The sequence below is a fragment of the Rhincodon typus genome, chromosome 9, assembly GCF_021869965.1.
Source record: "Rhincodon typus isolate 14 chromosome 9, sRhiTyp1.1, whole genome shotgun sequence".
In the NCBI taxonomy this organism is placed as follows: domain Eukaryota; kingdom Metazoa; phylum Chordata; class Chondrichthyes; order Orectolobiformes; family Rhincodontidae; genus Rhincodon; species Rhincodon typus.
The window spans coordinates 87,294,651-87,316,295 of NC_063340.1; the positions used below are offsets into that span (position 1 = coordinate 87,294,651).

The window sequence follows — 21,645 nt, forward strand, 5'->3', positions numbered from 1 at the left end:
GGTGTGGTGAGGGTGGGGGACAGTGTGGTGAGGGTGGGGGACAGTGGCGAGGGTGGAGGATGGTGGGGTGAGGGTGGGGGACGGTGTGGCGAGGGTGGAGGATGGTGTGGTGAGGGTGGGGGATGGTGTGGCGAGGGTGGGGATGGTGTGGCGAGGGTGGGGGACAGTGTGGCGAGGGTGGGGGACGATGTGGTGAGGTTGGAGGACGGTGTGGCGAGGGTTGTGGATGGTGGGGTGAGGGTGGGGATGGTGGGGTGAGGGTGGGGATGGTGTGGTGAGGGTGGGCAACAGTGTGGTGAGGGTGGGGCGGTGTGGCGAGCCTGGGGGACGGTGTGGTGAGGGTGGGGGACGATGGGGTGAGGGTGGGGATGGTGTGGTGAGGGTGGGGATGGTGTGGTGAGGGAGTGGGACAGTGTGGCGAGGGTGGGGACGGTGTGATGAGGGTGGGGGACGGTGTGGTGAGGGTGGGGACGGTGTGGCGAGGGTGTGGGACGGTGTGGCAAAGTTGGGGACAGTGTGGCGAGGGTGGGGGACGATGTGGTGAGGGTGGTGGGTGGTATGGTGAGGGTGGGGGGGCGATGTGGTGAGGGTGGAGACAGTGTGGTGAAGGTGCGGACTGCGGCAGGGCACCTGAAAAAGCTGGCAACACTAGGCACAAGATCAGTGTCTTCAAACCCGAGAGTTATTTAACACCCTCAGTGTGAACAATCTTACCCTTGAAAATAACAGCATTCAAATCAGCACAAATACTAATTGAAACCTTTTCTGTCTCTTCATTCACAGGACAATGGTTTAATTGTGTTAACAGATGCATCTCTTCCACGCAGAGAGCCATTCTGTAAGTGTGAACACTGTACATTTCAAAGATAACAGGTCTCATTTGGAAGAGTTCTCAAAGATGTCCAAGTGTGGCTATGTATTATTGTACCACTAAGGTAAAGTCACTCTGGTCCTGTCAGACTATAGGGCTGCTCTCTCGTTAGAGAGAGACAACTGGTGGTAGTTTAGCCTGAGGGTCACCACACCTCAGGCAAGGGGAGTGTTTAAGAAAATGAGTCTTTCATGGTAACCTCAGCTGGCGTGGGTATTGAACTCCCCCCTTGTTGGCATCACCCTGCATTACAGGCTAGCCAACTGAGCTAACTAGCCCCCCTGCAGCATGGCAATGAACAAAGAACATAGGTTGTGCAACATAGAACAGTGCAGCATAGGAACAGGCCTTTTGGTTCACCGAGCCTGAGCTGCCACATGACGCCTTTCTAAACCATAAACATTTTGCCTCTACACTGTCCATATCCCTCTATTCCCTGCCAACCCATATATCTGTCACCTCAGTGCCAAGTGGAGCACAAAAAGGGAGGAAGAACTCTGCTTTTAATCATATTCCAGTTACATCTTAATATGTTCTCTAACTCAAAATGGCGCCAGAGCCTGGTGACATTTTACGCTTTCCACTGTATTTATTTGTTAAATACAAGTGGCAATAAATCATTCCATTCAATTCTCTTTCTCTCTCCACAAATGCTGCCAGACCTGCTGAGTTTCACCATCAATTTATGTTTTTCATTCACATTTCCAGTGTCCATAGTTCTGTATTTTAACTTAGTTTCTTTCCTTTCCTGACTTACAATCAACAATCCCTTTGTCTGCCACCCCTTATATCTCCCTCTCTCTGGGCTCTGTCTCCACCTACCTGTTCACTCCTTCTAAGCTTCCTCTCACCCAAAATCACCACCTTTTCCGAGCTGCTATCGGTTCTGAGGAAGGGGCACAGGACTTAAAACATTAACTCTACTTTCTCTCCACAGATACTGCCAGACCTGCTGAGCTTCTCCAGCAATTTCTGTTTCTGTTTCATATTTCCAGAGTCCACAGTTTTATCTCATTGAATGGCAGAGCAGACTCAGTGGGCTGAATGGCCTACTTCTCCAAATCTCACGTCTTTAATGTTGAATTTTCTTTTTCATGACTTTTATTCTGAGACAACGCAAGAAGTCAGGGCGCAAGTTTACCCCAGCCTGAACCAGGACTGCAACAGTATCACATTGCCATGAATACCATCTCTCTGATGAGATGCTAAACTGTTTCCCCATCACCCCCCTCTCAGGCTGAAGATAAAAGACGTCTTTTGAAAATATCTTTTTTTATTTGAAGATGCCCTTTGATGTCATTTGAAAAGAGAAAGGAGAGTTCTCCCTAGTGGTAGAACCGATACTTATCACTTAACCTACATCGTTAGCAAAAACAGAACTTACCCATTTGCAAACTGGCAGCCACATTTCCAGAATTACAGAGCCTCAACTCTCATGTCCACATTGGCTGAGAGATGCTTTGGATTGTCCTGAGGTGGTGGAGGATTTGTTATAAATGCAAGTCTTTCCTTATTTCCATAGCGTTTTACTAGTGACATTCAGTTATAGTTTTAATTTATTTTTCTCATCAACCTGTTCAGTGATGTTATTATACACCTCTGGAGTAGGTGACACTTGAACCTGTGTCTCTCAGTCACCTTTTTTTTCAAGAGGCCCCTCCCTAGTGATGCTCAGTTAAAAATTTTTGTCTACTCAACTTGTTCAGAGATATCATTACACAACTGTGGGAATGGAACCCAGGCCACCTAGCTCATTGGTAGGGACGCTACCACAGCTCCACAAGAGCCCTTAGTGATGTCCAGATAAGGTTTTGTGTCAGATTAATGTTAGGTGCCAAGGCACAAACATCAGGGAAGTTTAACTGCTTGCATAAAGTGTCTTTTTGGTTAGACACTGCAGTTTGCAAATCAAATGATCCTCCTGTCAGTAGCTGAGTGTTAGTGTTCAATTCTGGTGATGGAGCAACAACACACAATCCCACCATTTATAGGTTTGATATCAGATTCTGACTTGAGTTTGCTGGGAGTGAGCTGAGATAAATGCCCCTGGCATAAATGGACGCATTTAGCATCAATGCATTCAAGAGGAAGCTAAGCAAATCAATGAAGGAGAAAAGGGTTGCAAGATATGCTGATAAGGTGAAGCGAAAAAGAGAAAGAATCACATTTATAAAGCATTTTTCACTGCCATCCCAAAGCATTTCACAGCCAGTACAGTGCTTCAGAAGTGTAGCCAGTCTTGCAATTCAGAAATGCTGCAGTCAATTTATGCATTGCAAGTTTGTGATTGGATTATCTGCTTTAATGATATTGCTGTCTGGGTTAGTATTGGTCCAGGGATAACTCCGCTGTCACGGGATCATTTACATTCACCAGAGAGGGGACATGAGAACTTGGAGTGGAATGGAAATGCATAAACCACTTATTTTGAGGCAAGAATGAGGCACAGCTGAAATGTGAAGACTGGCAGGAGAAGGTGCGTGTGGAGCACAAATAGTGACCTCACCCTGTTGCGCTAAATGGCCTGTTTGCTGTGTAGGTCTATGCAGTGTTTTGCCTCAAGGATATTCCACTAGTCACCCTTTGGAGAAATACCACAGGAATCCAAGGTGAAATAACTCCACTCACCCTGGTCCCTCAGAGCCAGCTCTCAGAGTGAACAGAACCTTTGACACTCCCCCTGTTTATCTCTGTCAGCCAGGACTCCCTGACTGGACCAGATTAACAGCCCCTATCAGGGAACTCATATTCCATGAGGTTCACCTGGCTGATCTCGTTATAATCACTATACAAGGCACATATTAAATTTGAAACTTCAGTCTGTTCCTTACATTGCCACTGGAACAAATCTTGCAAAGATATAAATAATGATTTCAAGTCCTTACAAAGACAGGCAAAATAATTACATCTGGGCCAATTTTGCATGGAGCAATTTTGTCCAGTTCGATTTATGCAACGATTGCATACAGAATCCAAATTTTTTCAGACTGTGAGACTTCACACCAATAATTACTTTTCCATTCATTTTATGTGCACAGGGTGAGAACTTTGCACTGGCCTTTCTGTATAGTGCTATCATAAATACACGACAATGTGTACAGAGATCTTTCCTAACCTTGTGGATTTGCTTTCACAGACATAACCTTCCGTGATGACAACATTGAGTTTAAAGTCACGAGCCATGTGGTTGAGCCAGAAGATCAGAGAATCAGAACATACTTTCCAGAGACGTGGATATGGTTGGATATGTTAACTGGGTAGGAATTCCAATTCATTAAACATGAGACCCTCAGTAGCTGGGTATCTGAGAGAAATGCTCGCATTTTCAATACTGGATACCTCACAGCAAACAAGGTGAAATTAAACCTTCCCTGTTCTTAGGCAGCTGCAGATAACAGGCTTTGATGTCGGGTTTGATGGGTTCTGACATGACTGAACAGTTAGCGCATGATCTGCAGACACTATCACATATGGGCCAGGTTGTGTTTGACGGTTTGTTAAGACATCTCGCTCACTAATGCCCTTTAGGGAAGGAAACTGCCATCCTTACCTTGTCTGGCCTACATGTGACTCCAGGCCCACAGCAAAGTGGTTGGCTATTAACTGCCCTCTGGGCAATTAAGGATGGGCAATAAATGCTGCCTAGCCAGCAACGCTCTCATCCTGTGAATGAATAACAAAAAAATAAGTAGAAGTAGGCCATTCAAACCATACTGTCTGCTCCGCCATGGAAGGTCTGAGCTATAAGGAGATGCTGGATAGGCTGCGACTTTTTTCCCTGGAGCATAGGAGGCTGAGGGGTGTCCTTATAGAGGTTTATAAAATCATGAGGGGCATGGATAGTGTGAATAGCCAAGGTCTCTTCCCCATGGCAGGGGAGTCCAAAACTAGAGCGCATAGGTTCAAGGTGAGAGGAGAAAGATTTAAAAGGGTCTTAAGGGGCAATATTTTCACGCAGAGGGCAGTGCTTGTATGGAATGAGCTGCCAGAGGAAGTTTAGAGGTGAGTATAATTACAATATTGAAAACACATTTGGACAAGTACATGGATAGGAAAGATTAAGAGGTATGTGGACCAAATGCAGGCAAATGGGAATAGATGAGTTTAGGAAATCTGGTTGGTGTGGATGAGTTGGGCTGAAGGGGACTGTTTCTGTGCAATATGACTGTATGACTGTATAATGTTGATATATTTGGTCTTGGCTAAAAGGGGAGTGGCATAGGTAGAAGTGGTAGTGTTCAGCAACATTTAGGCATGGAAAACATTGTGTCTAGAAATTCACCTCACAGATGCAATGTCAGATGTTCAAAGTCAAGATCATGAGAAGATTTCAAGTAAAGTATAGCGCTTATTCTCCAGAGTTCTGGTTTCCATATTATAGAAAGAATAGCGAAACACTGGGAAAAGTGTAGAAATGATTTACAAGGACGATACTGGGGCAGATTGGAAGGTTACATAAGCAAATGTACAGTGAATGCTGGAGATTTGAAATAAAACCAGAGAGTGTTGGAGAAACCCAGGTGGTATGTAAGTGCCTGTGGAGAGGGAAACAGAATTAACATTTTGAGCCCTACATGACTTCTTCAGAGCTGGGAAGTGAAGAGGAAAAGTGATGGGTTTTCTATTGCCAAGAAAGATGGGGAGTGGTAAAGGGAAGGTCAGTGGAAGGTCAGGAGAAGGTTAAGAGACCTAGGGAGATTTGTGTCACAGATACTAAAATAATAGCGAAATGCTGCGGATGTTGAAAATCTGCACAAAAACAAAAGTCAAACGTTTGATAAGGAACATGTAAAGAAAAATGTTTGGAATCCAAAACCTAGAGAACATGGATGTAAGACAGCCAGGGATAAACCCAATTGGGAACTCAAGGGAAACCTCTTTACAAAAGAGTGAGGTGTTGAGTTTGCTACTGCAGGGAGTGTTCCAGACAAGTATCCTTTAAGCAAACCCTCTGTGTGAAAAAGTTGCCCTATAGGTCCCTTTTAAATCTTTCCCCTCTCACTTTAAACCTATACCCTGTCGTTTTGGACTCCCCCACTCCAGGGAAAAGACCTTGTCTATTTCCCCTATCCATGTCTGTGATGATTTTATCAACCTCTATAAGGTCACCCCTCAGCCTCTGACACTCCAGGGAAAATAGCCCCAGTCTATTTAGCCTCTCCTTATAGCTCAAACCCTCCAACCCTGGCAACATCCTTTTCTGAGCCTTTTCAGGTTTCACAACATCCTTCCTATAGCAGGGAGACCAAAATTGTATGCAGTATTCCAATAGTGGCCCAACCAATGTCCTGTACAGCTGCTACATGACCTCCCAACTCCTATACTCAATGCACTGACCAATAAAGGCAAGTGTACCAATGCCTTCTTCAGCACCCTGTCTACCTGCAATTCTACTTTCTAGAACTATGAACCTGCACTACATAGTCTCTTTGTTCAACAAGGCTTCCTAGGACATTACCATTAAGTGTATAAGTCCTGCCCTGATTTGCCTTTCCAAAATGCAGCACCTCACATTTATCTAAATTAACCTCCATCTGCCACTCCTTGGCCCATTGGTCCATCTGATCAAGGTCCTGTTGTACTCTGAGGTAACCTTCTTTGCTGTCCACTATACCTCCAATTTTGATATCATCTGCAAACTTACCAACCATACCTCTTATGTTCACATCCAAATCATTTATATAAACCCATAGAGTCATACAGCATGGAAACAGACCCTTCTGTCCATTCAGTCCATGCTGACGATGTTCCCAAGCTAAACTAGACCCACCTGCCTGTGCTTAATCCATATCCCTCCAAATATTTCTTATTCATGTACTTATCTAAATGTCTTTTAAACATTGTAACTGTACTCACACCCACTATTTCCTCCGACAGTTCATTCCACACACGAACCACTCTCTCTGTAAAAAAATTGTCCCTCAAGTCCTTTTTAAATCTTTCTCCTCTCACCTTAAGAATATGCCCACTAGTTGTGAAAACCTCACCTAGGGAAAAGACACTGCAATTCACCTATCTATACCCATTGTGATATTATAACTCTCCAAAAGTTCACCCCTCAACCTCCTATGCTCCAGTGGAAAAATGTCCCAGCCTAACCAGCCTCTCCATATAACTCAAACTCTCGATTCTTGGCAACATCCTGGTAAATCTCTTCTGAACCTTCTCCTGTTTGATAATATCCTCCCATAACAGGGTGACCAGAACTGAACACAGTACTCCAAAAAAGGCCTCACCAATGTCCTATACAATCTCAACATGACGTCCCAACTCCTATACTCAAAGGTCTGAGCAATGAAGGCAAGCGTGCTAAATACCTTGTTAACCATCTTATCTGTATGTGATGCAAATTTCAAAGAATTATGTACTGAACCTGTTGGTATATCACCCTAGGTAGGTTTTAACAGCACTTTATGATTGTTCCTCTCATAGTTCTTTTCTTTTGGTTAGTTCAAGTTCAAATGTTAGCATCCAGAGAACAGTTCCAGACTCCCTCACCACCTGGATTGCCAACGCTTTTGTGATTTCTGAGAGCCGAGGACTTCAATTGGCCACTGGACCTGCCCAGGTAAGTCACCCCCAGCTTTCAGTCTTAGAATAAAGGAGCTGTTATTTGTGACTTTTGACAAGGTAAGATTTCCTCACCCAAATAGTTTTGAATTCCTAGAATTCTGTACCTCAGAGGGTTGTGGGTGCTCTGAGGTTGAATATATTCAAGGCTGGGATGAACTGGTTTTTGGTTGTAAGGGAATTCAGGGATATGGGGACTTGTCATGGAGTTGAAGCCCAAGATTAGCCTTGATTATATTGAATGGTGGAGCAGGGTTGACGGGCTGAATGGTCTACTCCTGCTCTTGTTTTGTATGATTTTGTGCTTTAGGAAAGGCCTTAAATAGCCTTAAGATCAATTATCTTGGTTCAAGACACCAGAGGAGACTTGTGCTCAAAACTTGGAGAGGGTACAGAAATGGTTTACCAGGATGTTGCCTGGTTTGGAGGGTATTAGCTATGAGGAGTGATTGTTTAGACTTGGTTTGTTTTCACTTGAGTGTCGAAGGATGAGGGGGCAACCTGATAGAAGTTTACACAATTATAAGAGGTACAGATGGATAGTCGGACCTTTCTTTCCTAGGGTAGCAATGTCACTTACTGGTGGACATAAATTCAAGGTAAAAGGGGGAAAGCTTAACGGAGAGTTTTTTTACAGAGAGGGTGGTAAGTGATAACAAGGTGTAGAGCTGGATGAACACAGCAGGCCAGGCAGCATCAGAGGAGCAGGAAAGCTGATGTTTCGGGCCTAGACCCTTCTTCAGAAATGGGGGAGGGGAAGGAGACTCTGAAATAAATAGAGAGAGGGGGAGACAATAATGGAAGGTGGATAGTGGAGCAGATAGGTGGAGCAGATAGATGGAGAGGAGACGGACAAGTCAAGGAGGCGGGGATGGAGCCAGTAAAGGTGAGTGTAGGTAGGAAGTAGGGATCGGGATTGGTGAGTGAGGTGGGAGGAGCGGATAGGTGGGAGCAAAGACAGACAGGTCAAGAAGGCGGGGACGAGTTGTGCTGGTCTTGGGATGAGGTCAAGGGCGTGGAAATTTTGAAGCTTGTGAAGTCCACATTGAGACCATTAGGCTTGGCATGCGTTGCCAGAGGAGATGGTGGAAGCAGAGGCATCTTAACAGTAATATGAATTGGCAGGGAATAGAGGGATGTGGACCACATAGAGGCAAAACATTTTTTGTTTTGAAAGGCATCATGTGTTGGCACAGTATTGGTAGGCCAAAGGGCCTGTCCCTGTGCGGCACTGTTATTTGTTCTTTGTTCTAACTATGTATGAATAAGAAAAGACTGGATTTGGATCTAGTTATCTCTTGTCAGTGCTGGATGCTGTGGTAGATGTTTTAAGTCTCTCCATTGCATTTGAGAGTGACCACTGAAGTGGTTCCGGAGAAAATGCCCCTCCACTGGCACTACCTCGAGATGACTCGGAAAGGTTTAAGCATTGGCCTTATTAGTATCTCCTGTACTCCCAAAAATGATACATAAAACATTATTCTATCAAACTTGCTACTTACACATACTCAGCACAATCTGGGCGACAGGGTGAGTTTCCACACCTATATACCAGAGGTAAATCTTCATCATAAGAGATGACAGGGAAAGCATTAGGAAAGAAAGGCTTAGGGCAGGCAGCGGAGTACTGTTGTGTCATTGATTTAGCAATCTAGAGACTCTAACCAATGTTCTGGGGATATAGGTTCAAATCACACCATGCAGTTAATCAAAAATAAATTCAATTAAACCCCAGAATTAAAAAACTAGCCTAATGGTGAACATATAACCATCATTGAAAAACCCTTCTGCTTCACCAGGGCCTTTTATAGAAGGAAATTTGTCGTTGGATCTCAGATGCCAGGCCCCAGGTCCACCACAATGTGATTGACTCTCAAAAGCCCTCTGGTCCTGCAAGCTAAAGGCAATGAGGGAATAAATGCTGGCAATGATCACAAGAGATAGCAGTATTAAAATCAACCGTCTTTTTGTGTTTGAGTAACTCTTTAATTGGCTTTTAATTCTTTCACATGGTGTAGGTATCAGAAGCGAAGCCAGTATTTGTTACCCATCCCTAATTTTTGCCTTCTGAAATAACTCCACAGAGGCTGGTATTCCATCACCAAGTCACCCTTTATTTACGTGTACATAGTACATGGAGGGGGGTGGCACCGTAGCTCAGTGGTTAGCACTGCTGCCTCACAGCACCAGGGACCCGGGTTTGATTCCAGCCTTGTGTGACTGTCTGTGTGGAGTTTGCACATTCTCCCCGAGTCTGGGTGGGTTTCCTCTGGGTGCTCCAGTTCCCTCCCACAGTCCAAAGATGTGCAGGTTAGGTGGATTGGCCTTGCTAAATTGCCTGTAGTGTTCACAGATGTGTAGGTTGGGTGTATTAGCCATGGGAAGTAGGGGGATGGGTCTGGGTGGGATGCTCTTTGGAGGATCAGTGTGGATCTGTTGGGCCAAATGGCCTGTTTCCACACTGTAGGGATTCTATGGCTGTGACCAGCTAGCTCAAAAGCCAGTCCCTAGAATGAGGAGACCTCGTAGTTTAATGTCTTATTTTGTTGTGCAGAAGTGACAGAAATAGAGAAGCAATTAAAAGAAAAACTGTTCTGTATCCAAAATGCAAAAATACAGATGAATCAAGTCTAAATATAAACCTGTCCAGAGAACAACATGAGCCCTCAATTAAAGAACTGATCAATGATTTCCTCACACATCTGTCTCGCTGCCTGTAGTGACAGATCCAGGACTAGTGACTATTGTGGACCATGATCTTTCTCATCTTCTGTGGATTGAAGCTCTTTTTATATCTGTCAGCCAGGGTTCCCTGATTGGTTCAGGTTAACAGCACCAATCAAGGATCACATCCTCCTGGCCCTGGTTCCAATCACTACACCTTCTGTAAGGGCATTCATGAACCAGGTGGGTTTTTACAACTAGCTTTATAGCTCCAGATTTCTTGCCACGGTGAGACTTGAACCTCTGCCCCCAAAGTATTAGCCTCATTCTTGGGATTCCTATCCCAGGACACTGTGTCACTACATCCCCTTTAATGACAGAGCTTTCTGGAGCGAAGTTAGGAAACACTTCAAAGGGTGGTCAAGCATTAGTAGCAATTGATCTGAGATGAGTTGTTAATTTTAATTCTGATCTTGTGAGATTTTTGTCAAGCTTGGTATAGAGCGAGGAGGAAAGGACTGGAATATGGAGCTTTGTCACGGGACAGTCATGATCTCCATGAATAGCATATTAGAAGGACTATGACAAGAGTCGAGAAGGACTATTTTCCTGTCTTTAATTTCTCGTTTAAAGCAGGATGTGAAATTCAAACATAACCACAAGATGGCTCTACAGAAAAGGGTATTAAGGACATTGTTACTTCCTAAAGCATTGCTATGGAAGTTGTCACATTCAGTTTATTTTATTCCACCTCCAGACTTTAATTTCCTTCCCAAACAAAAAGTAACAAAATTAATCACAGTATCCTGGCTGTTGTTTCCTCTCCACCTATCCTCTCCTCTATCCCTCTTCTATCCGCCTCCCACTCTCTCCCTATTTATTTCAAAACCCCCTTCCCCTCCCCCTTTTCTGATGAAGGGTCTAGGCCCGAAACGTCAGCCTCTCTGCTCCTATGATGCTGCTTGGCCTGCTGTGTTCATCCAGCCCTGCACCTTGTTGTCTCGGATTCTCCAGCATCTGCAGTTCCTACTATCTCTGATCCTGGCTGTTCACGTCTTTTAAGACTGGGGCCAGAAAGGGAGTTATTTCTCATAATTCTTGTTCTTTACTTTCAAATGGCTCCTTGGTTTTATTCGGTAACATGTTGTGATCTTGCCCTGCCTTATATTGATAGTGGACATTGTGGTGGTCAAACAAACAAAGCTGTATTAGGACACTATTTAAATGGGCCAACACTCACTGCAACGCACCAGAACTATGCAGGGAAGATGAAGAGCACCTGTACAAAATCTTCGGTATAAATGAATATTCCCACAACTTCATCCGCAGGTGCCTACTAAATAGACAACAAGAGGACACAGTACGCCCTAACACACTGACCACACTGCCCTACATCAAGAACAGATCAGAACTGACAATGAAATCCGACGACCACTAGGAATCATGATGACACACAAGCTCACTGCCACTCTATGACAAATATGCACAAGGATTAAAGACCCCCATCCCACAACGCGCAGAACCAACATAGTTTACAAAATACCATGCAATGACTGCCACAAGCATTACATCGGACAGACAAGAAGGAAACTAGCCATTAGTATACATAAACATCAGCTAGCAGCAAAACGGCATGACAAACTCTCCTTAATACCAGCACACTCAGACAATGGAAGTCATCAGTTTAACTGGGACAACATAACTATAGTAGCCCAAGCCAAACATAGATACACAAGGGAATTCCTAGAGGCATGGTTCTTAACCCATAACGCAATCAACAAACTCATGGAGTTGGACCCCAAATACAAACCCATACAGGACAAAACCGGAAATAATGCTACTCACCATGACGGACTGGACAGTATAAATTCCATGCGGAGTAGACAACATCGCATCCGTGGAGGTCTCACTGATGATGTTACCTAACATGGTGATGAAGTGTCCGAACAAAAACAAGCCAGCTGGGCGAGCAAGTCAACAACCTCAAACTTACCTGATCAATACTGGCCCTCTTAATTGCTGAAGACTTCATGTAGATATCCTTCCCCACTGCAATTAATGACTTAAATTAATCCCAATAAGCAGAATGGGTGCCAATGATTCTGCCCAAGGCATCCAGATGGTACTGGTGGACCCAACCACAATATATAGACAGCTTGGTGCTTGGTATGCCTGGTGCTGCTCCTGGCATGCCCTCCTGCACTCTTCATTGAGCCAGGGTTGATGCCCTGGTTTGATGGTCACGGTTAAGTAGGGGATATGCCAGGCCATGAGGTTACAGATTGTGCTGGAGCACACTTCTGCTGCTGTTGCTGGTGCACAGTGTTTCATGGATGCTCAGTGTTCAGTTGCTCAATCTGTTCAATCTGCCCTATTTAGTATGGTGATAGTGCCAGACAACACGATGGAGGATATTCTCAATGGGAAGAGCACAAGGTGTGGTGGGCGCTCTTACTGATACTAAGAGCTTGGGAACATAGGAACAGGAGTAGTCCATTCAGCCCCTCAAACCTGTTCCACCATTCAATAAGATATAGGCTGATCTGCAGCCTACTACCGTATCCCTGTCTTTGGCCCATTTCCCTTAATACCTTTGTTTAACAAAATTTTATCCATCTCAGATTTAAAAGTTAATAGCTGATCTAGCATCCATTGCTGTTTAGGGAAGAGAGGTCCAAACCACTGTCATCCTCATGTGTACAGAAGTGCTTCCTGACATCTCCCTTGAATGGTCTGATTCTCAGACTATGCCCCTGGTTCTAGAATCCCCCAATCGGTATAAATAGTTTATCTTTATCTACCCTGTCTTTTCCCGTTAAGATCTTGAAGACTTTGATTATATCACCCCTTAATCTTCTAAATTCTAAAGAAGGCAGGCCTAGTTCATATAATCTCTTCTGAATACTTAACCCCTGAAGTCCAGATATCATTCCTGTAAACCTATGTTGTCCTCCCTCCAAAGCCAATGTATCCTTTCTAAGGTATGGTGCCCAAATCTGCTCCCAGTACTACATATAGGATCTAACCAGGGTTTTGTATAACTGTCGCATAACATCTGCATATTTGTGCTTCAGTCCTCTAGAAAAAAAAGGCCAGCATTCCATTAGCTTTCTAGATTATTTTCTGCATTTTTTTGCGATGTTTCAGAGATCTATACACCTGAACTCACAAGTCTGTTTGGACTTCCACTGTATTTAACTTCATATCATCTAGAAAGTACCCTGATCTATTCTTTCTCACTCTAAAATAGATGACCTTACACTTACTTACGTTGAACTCCAACTGCTGCAGTTTTGCCATTTCACTTAATCTATCAATATCCCTTTGTAATTTTATGCTATAATCTACCCTGTCTACAATGGTGCCTAGCTTTGTGTCATCAGTAAATTTGGATATAAGACTTTCCATGCCATTATCCAAGTCATTAATAAATAATGTGAATAATTGAGGCCCTAACACAGATCCTTATGGGACACCGCTAGTCACATCTTGCCAATTTGAGTACCTACTCATTATCTCTACTTTGTCACCTGCCACAAAACCAATTTCCAAATTTACTGTCATGGACCAATGCATCTGCAGCAGACAGATAGGTGAGGATGAGGTCAAGTATGTTTTGCCCTTTTGTTGGTTCTGTTATCACTTGTTGCAGACCCAGTCTGGTAGCTATGTCCTTTAGGACTCAACCAGTTCAATCCATTTATTTTAAAACACCTTAGGACAGCCTGAAGGTATTATATTCAAGTTATATAAAAGTATTTATATTTAATGTCCTCTTGTTCTAAGTCAGTACCATTATATCTGTCTCTGCTAACAGAGGGAGACCATGGGGCATTTCCATTCATTAAGTAACACATTGAAACTAAACACATGTAAGGCTCACTCAATTACTTGAGTTTGTCAGATGGGTTTATCACCAGTTCTGTGATCTGTGTTCCTGTGTCCATGCTAACACCATTTTGTTCTGTTTAACAGCTGGAAGTATTCAAATCTTTCTTCCTGGAACTAAACCTTCCATACTCTGTAACCAGAGGTGAACAACTCATTTTGGAAATAAACATTTTCAACTACCTGCGACAGACGCTGGAGGTAATCCCTCTCCTGCAGTTTCAATCTCTTACATGAATATTTTGTAGTTGGGATGAAACATTAATGCATTCCTGTGTCGTACCTATTAAGTAATGGCATTTTCTGAATACTTTGGGATCATTTCATCCTGACATAGCATTAGGTTAGCGAGCCTTAAGACTGTGCTTCAATTCACTAGAAAGCTCAGATTGTAACCACTAGTATGAGGATTTAGAGAGCAGAAGATTGAAGGGTCGAAGTTGGTAACCATTTCAATCTGATAAACATTACAGCCGATATAATTATATTTTGTTCCAATGGCTCCTCTTAAGGGTTATTTTTGTGATTTTTGGGCCATACTTTGTGGCTTGCAGAGTCCAGTTTTCAATTCTCATTTATTTATTAGGTGAGGCGGTCACTGAGTAATACTGCCTTCTCTATATATGTTGACATAAAATCACACAGAGGTAGAGATAGAAGGTTTCATCAAATGCTCAATAGTTATGGACCTCATTATACTTGAAGCCACAACACAGAAGGGATGGTCAATGTTCCTAGATATCACAGTATATAAATTGGCACACAGCGACAGGCATAAGTAAGCAACAAACAGTTTTCAAAATGATTAAATTATACATCTACTAAAAGCCATCACTTTAATAACACCTTCCACAGACTCATGAGGTCATAGCCAATGTGTTTCCATCATACATGACCAAACCTGGAACATTTTAATCAGGCAGTTGCTATTTACTGAATCTCAGATCTCGCTTCCTCAGATTTAAATTTAGCAATCAACACAGTCTTCATTATAACAGCATCTGTGACATTTTCACTCGTATAGCACCTAAACATATCCTCTCTACCTCCTGGTATCAGCAAGCAGATGGCTCCTAGCCCTAGCTCCTTACCTTGGCCCCTGGCTTCCATCACCCGCACTTAGAATCTGTCCCTGCAGTGTGGAAGCAGGCCATTCAGCCCATAGAGTCCACACTAACCATCTGAAGAACATCCACACTGACCGATACCCCTACCTTATCCCTGTAAACCTGCATGTCCCATGGCCAATCCACCCTAACCTGCACATCTTTGGACTGTGGGAGGAAACCAGGGCACCAGGAGGGAACCCATGCAGACATGGGGAGAATGTGTAAACTCCACACAGACAGTCGCCCCTGAGGCTGGAATCGAACCCAGGTCCCTGACGCTGTGAAGTAGCCGTGCTACCACTGAGCCACCAGGCCACTCTTGAATCCCTAATCCAGGTTCCCTGCTCCCAAATCTCATCTCCAGCAACTTCTGGATTTTGCTGTGCCTCCTTCGCTCTCTCTTGTCCCTGGTTCCTGGATCTCAACTCTCAGGCTCGATCCTGACCTCTATGACCACTATTGTCCCCCACTGCCCCTGGATCCCAGACACTGATCCTCAGTCCCCAGCTCCCAGCCCACAGCTCCCACTCTCCAAGACCCATTTCCCTTTGAGAATAACATGAGTTATTTTGGAGGGGAGGCTGGGTAAATAAGTTATGAGTTAAATAATGCTTACAGAAATAATGTCTCATTCTAAATATGAGTGTTTCAATTGTCCCTTGGAACAGAGGGGAGGTGGTGGCCTAGTGGTATTATTGCTAGACCATTATTGTAGAGACCCCGGTCTTGTTCTAGGGACTTGGGTTTAAATCCCGCCACAGCAGATGGGTGGAATTTGAATTCAATAATAATCTGGAAATAAGAGTTTAATGATGACCATGGAAAAACCCACCTGATTCACCAGTGTTATTTAGGAATTCCAGACACACAGCAATATGGTTGACTCTTAACTGTCCTCTGGGCAATTAAGGATGGGTAATAAATGTTGGCCTAGCCAGTGATGCCCACATCCCATGAATGAATAATTAAACAAAAGCCATGAGCATTTTAATAAAGTGGTTGAGCCATTAATTGTATGTGTTTTTCTAAAGACCTGTCACAGAGAGAGAGAGAGAGAGAGAGAGAACTAACAGGGCTAGTAACTCATGTTGCAGATGGCTAGATACTAACGCCGTCTATATTTTTTAATGTACAGGTTTGGGTGACAGTGGAACCAAGTGATTTGTTTGATTTCATCATCATCCCAGACGAAAAGGACGCTGTCCCCAATAAACTGAAAGGCTCTGTGTTGAGTCAAGATTCCCACGTGTTTTATTTCCCCATCAAGATGAAGGGCCCTGGGAAGACTCCTATCACAGTTAAAGCCACGTCTGAAGTCGCATTCGATGCTGTTACCAAATACGTTTTAGTAAAGGTACTGTTTTGGTTTGACAGATTCCAATTCCCTTGTTCCTTTTTGAAGTAAACGCGGCAGATTCAGAAAGAGTAGAAATAGGAACAGGAGTCGGTCGAACATCCCCTCAAGCCTTCTCCACCATTCAATAAGATCATTATACACCTTTCACACTTGCCTATGTGTTATAGTTTGAAAGTGGATTCGGTGGAATGTAACAAAAATAACTCTACAGATTAAATGATCCAAATTAATGTGTTTATTAGCAGTTACATACATATTAATTAATATTAATCAGTAAATATATTTATGTATATATGGCAGTCAATGCATACTAAGCAGTATATAAATAGCAGTATATATGCATATACCAGTAAATATAAATATTAGACAGTAAATATATATATTAACCATGTATAAACTACCTTAGATATATTAGAAACAGAAACTAACTAATGAGTGGACCTATAGCTTAAACTACTTTTGACATGCTCAGCATGTCTAACAGTGATCCTCACTGCCTTCTGCCCATGGGGGACCCCACTTTATGATGGCTGGCCTGGAGAACTCGGGTTTCCTGGCACTGGCCGTGATCTCACTCCAAGGTGGAGTCCAACGAGTGCTGGAATACTGTCCAGTTATGTGCTGTATCACCATTTCACTGTACGTTCAGTACTATCCTAGGGTATTCCATTGTGCAGATAATAAGTTGAAAACGTCATCCAGGTCGCCTTGTGTCAATAAGATAAAATTATGGTTCCCACAAACAAGCAAGGTTACCCAACAACCAAGATAAGCTCCTTTCGTACTGGGCCAGTAATTTTCCACTTGTATCCAACTGCTCATTGTCATGTCCGATTAACCCTTAATGATTATCCCTTAATGGTCTGGTTTGAAGATATCATTTTAAATCCTACCACTGCACAACCCGTGGCACAGATGCAAATCTTTAATGGTGTCAGGTCAAGTCGAGAAAGTTATTAAAAGGCACTTGATAAGGACTTGATAAGGAGCATAATGCCAATACAATGCCAAATGAGTTGCGCTGAGCTGTTCTCAAATGATTGGTTAGCGTCCAGCTGGAGCGTTATGTCCAATAGTGGGCACCAAGGTTTGGGAAGGATTCAAGGACTTGGAGCGGGTGCTGGGAAATTTACTAGAAATGTGCAAAATGACAAACAAGGACAGGACAAATAAAATTAATGATAGGGCCCTGAGTAGTGATGTAGGACAGAGAGACCTAGGGGTTCAGGTATTTAGTTCTTTGAAAGTTGCATCACAGGTGGACAGGATGGTTAAGAAGGCATTTAGCATACTTGCCTTCATTGCTCAGACTTTTGAGTATAGGAGTTGGGAAATCATGTTGAAGTTGTATGGACATCGGTGTGGCCTCTTGTGGAGTACTGCGTACAGTTCTGGTCGCTCTGCTATAGAAAGGATATTATTAAACTGGAGAGAGTTCAGAAGCGATTTATCAGGATGTTGCTGTGAATGGAGGGTTTAAGATATAAAAATAGGCTTGATAGGCTGGGACATTTTTTACGAGAGAATAGGAGGTTGAGGGGTGACTTTATTGAGGTTTATAAAATCATGAGGGGCATAGATAAAGTGAGTGACATGGGTCTTTTCCTGAGGGTGGGGGAGTTCAAAACTAGGGGGCATATTTTTAATGAGAGGAGAAAGTTTTAAAAAGGACATGAGGGACAACTTTTTTACACAGAAAGTGGTTCATGCATGGAATAACCTCCCAGAGGAAGTGATGATGTGGGTACAGTTACAATGTTTAAAAGACATTTCAGTGAGATTGTAAATAGGAAAGGCTTGGAGGGATATGGGCCAAGCGCAAGCAGGTGGGACTAATTTACTGTAGAAAAATGGTTGGCATGGACTGGTTGGACCGAAGGGTCTGTTTCCATGCTGTATGATGCTATGATGGGTGAACAGTGTCTAAGTGGTTAGCACTGCTGTCTCACAGCGCAGGATCCCAGGTTTGATTCCACACTCAGGCGACTGTCTGTGTGGAGTTTGCACATTCTCCCCGTGTCTGCGTGGGTTTCCTTCGGGTGCTCCAGTTTCCTCCCACAGTCCAAAGATGTGCTGATTAGGTGGATTGGCCGTGCTAAATTGCCCCATTGTTTTCAGGGATGTGGAAGTTATATGGATTAGTCATAGGAAATGCAGAGTTATGGGGATAGGTTGGGGCCTGGGTCGGATGCTCTTAGGAGGAACAGTGTGGACTCAGTAGGCCAAATGGCCTCTTTCTACACTATACCAATTTAATGATGAGGGACTTGAAGCTCAGAGAGACTGGAGAAGTCAAGTGCTTCTTAGAGCAGAGAAGCATATGAGATTATAAAATCCAGATCCTGCCAAATATGATGGAATTTGAAGACTAAATAAAATGAAAGTTAAATACATAACCTTTAACCTTTAAATGGAGCAACCGTAAATTTGTCTTCCTCAATGTTAAAGTGAAACAATATCTGATGGGCAGGAGGTGGGAATGGGGTAGCCTGAGAGCACAGCTAGGACAGAATTGACAATGAAGCTCAGGAGAGATGAGAATGCATTTTTGAAAACAGCAAATTATGATCTGGAATCTACACTGCAGTTGTAATTTAAATTAATCTTGCTGAAAAAATGACATTCCTCTTCTACACATCAGGACTGACACAAGAACGCCAAATTTCAAAGGGAGCAATAATTTACTTTGCAAATGAATAGGGTGCTGATTGGTTGGCTCATCAACACTGATTAGTTAGTGTATTGCTGTGGAGAAAGCTCTAGGGAACTATTGAACCCAATGCTTTGATTTAATGCAAAAAAAAGTCACAATATCTGAACATGTTCCTTTTATTCTTGTAGAGGACAGGCCCCTGCATGTGACTGTATGAAGCTTACAGTAAGTGTACTTGAGCCACATTGATCAACCTAGATTGCTTATAAGTGGAATTATTTGTGCAGCCGGGATTGTTCAATAAGTGCTGTCCAATTGCAGAATTACGATGCAATTTTTTTTCCCTTTATTCTTAATGGGATGAGGGCATCGTTGGCTCGGCAGCATTTATTGCCCATCCCTAATTTCCCAGAGGGCAGTTAGGAGCCACATGGAGGCCAGACCAGGTAAGGATGTCAGTTTCCTTCCCTAAAGGACATTAGTGAACCAGATGGGGTTTTCCAACAATCGACAATGGATTTATTGTCATCGTTAGACTCTTAATTCCAGATATTTTATTGATTTCATATTCCACTGTCTGCCATGGCAGGATTTGAACTTGGGTCCCCAGAACATTATCTGGGTCAACAGTCCAGCCATAATACCACCAGGGCTAATCCTTTAACCCAGACTCTTTCAAAGCGAACCTTTTATTGCTGCTGTGGAACTCAAGTGTAGGAGCCAAAACTTGGATTGTTGGAGATCCTTGAAGGGGATAGATCACAGGGAGAAAGAAACAGAAGGATGTATTGACTGGGGAGATGAGAAAGGAAGCCAAGAGTTACAGCCTGGAGGAAATGGTGTTTTTCTTTGCTGGAGATGTTGTGGAAAATGGCAAGAGATAAAAATAGAGAGAAATCAGGAATTGTGTTGAATGGCAAACAACTCGAGGTTTGAAAGGGAAGCCAAAGGTAGGATGAAGTTCCACGCTTTTGATGGATTGCAAAAGGCCATAAAACAAGTCTCTCCTGTCGACTTTATGTTCTGTTCTCTTTGGAATCTATTACACCTCCAAGAGGTTGGACAAGACCTCTGTTTGATGTTACCTGAAAGATAATACCTTTGGCAATTTTTTTCTTCAGTCTTTCATGGGATATGAGCACGTTTTGCAAAGTCAGCATTATTGCCTGTACCTATTTCCCCCTGAATTAGGTTATTTTAAAGGGCTGTTAACATTGCAGTGTGTTTGGAGTGGCCAGACCAGGTAAGGGTGGCAGATCTCTCTCCTGAAAAGACATTCATGAACTGGATGGGCTTTTAAGTTTTGTGTGACTTTTAATTCCAGACTTTAAAAGTGAATTTAAGAATCTACCAGCTCCTATGGTGGGATTTGAACACATCACCCCAGAGCATTAGTTTGTGAGCCTTGTGACATTGCCAGTGTGCCACCACCTCTCTGGTGTAGCACCAACTCCCCCAAGTATGTCACTGGGGCATTAACTCAAGTCTCAACAGGGCTACATGAGCCCCTCACCTTTTGAGTCAGAGGCGCCGGTGCTGGACTGGGGTGGACAAAGTCAGTTTTGAATTGCCTGTTACTTTGGTCAGACACTTGGTATGCAACTCTTATACCTTTCATGTTATTCCAGTCATTTACTTTGTCTCCAGCACCACCCTATTTTACTTTTATTGTAATTGTCTCTCTGCCTCACTTCATTGGATTACAGGTTATCCCTTCAGTGGTTACTCAGCTGTTGACACTTTACCCACCGTCTAACACTCTTGGTCACCTGCAGAGACTGATTACCAAACACTCCACTCACACCAGTTGTATGATCTTTTGATCTTTCTGCCCTTGATCTCTTTGCCTATAAACTCTGCGTCTGTGTGCTCTCTCTCTCACTGCACCTGATGAAGGTGCTATCTCTGAAAGCTTGTGTGACTTCAAATAAACCTGTTGAACTATAACCTGATGTCGTTTGACTTCTGACTTCTGACTCAAAGACCGGAGAGCCATCAATTGAATCATGGCTGACCCTGAGCAATCCTCAGCTCATTGGAGGAAGCTGAATATAAAATTTCGACTTGGATTTCATGATTCCTGCCATTAATGCTTTTGGATTTGACTTTCCTTGGCTACATACTTGGATTATTTGGATCGTGTCAAATCCATTGCAGATCCTTCCTGCCATGTTTACCTAAAAAAGGGACAATAATAGGGAGATTGAATTGAACCAAATTTTACAAATGTGTTGCAGATGTTGTGTGGCACAAATCTCCGGTTAAGTTGGCTGAGTTACAGATAATACAGACATAAACCTATTGTTTAACTTGAAGAATGAGCTCTGGCCTAGGTTTAAGCCAATAAGTAGCTTCAAGTGAGTTTAGAGATCAGGGCTAATCCTTTAACCCAGACTCTTTCAAAGCAAACCTTTTATTGCTGCTGTGGAACTCAAGTGTAGGAGCCAAAACTTGGATTGTTGGAGATCCTTGAAGGGGAAAGATCTCAGGGAGAAAGAAACAGAAGGATGTATTGACTGGGGAGATGAGAAAG

The 21,645-nt window shown here is 43.3% G+C and overlaps 1 protein-coding gene across 1 annotated transcript in view; it reads left to right on the top strand.

Annotated features, from left to right (window-relative positions):
* cd109 (CD109 molecule) overlaps window positions 1-21,645 on the top strand; it is a 184,539-nt gene that overhangs the window by 113,974 nt on the left and 48,920 nt on the right. The window contains exons 11-15 of the mRNA XM_048600918.1: window positions 784-838; window positions 4,008-4,128; window positions 7,322-7,439; window positions 14,081-14,194; window positions 16,238-16,456. Of these exons, the coding sequence (XP_048456875.1) occupies window positions 784-838; window positions 4,008-4,128; window positions 7,322-7,439; window positions 14,081-14,194; window positions 16,238-16,456 (627 nt within the window). The remainder of the gene's footprint in view (window positions 1-783; window positions 839-4,007; window positions 4,129-7,321; window positions 7,440-14,080; window positions 14,195-16,237; window positions 16,457-21,645) is intronic.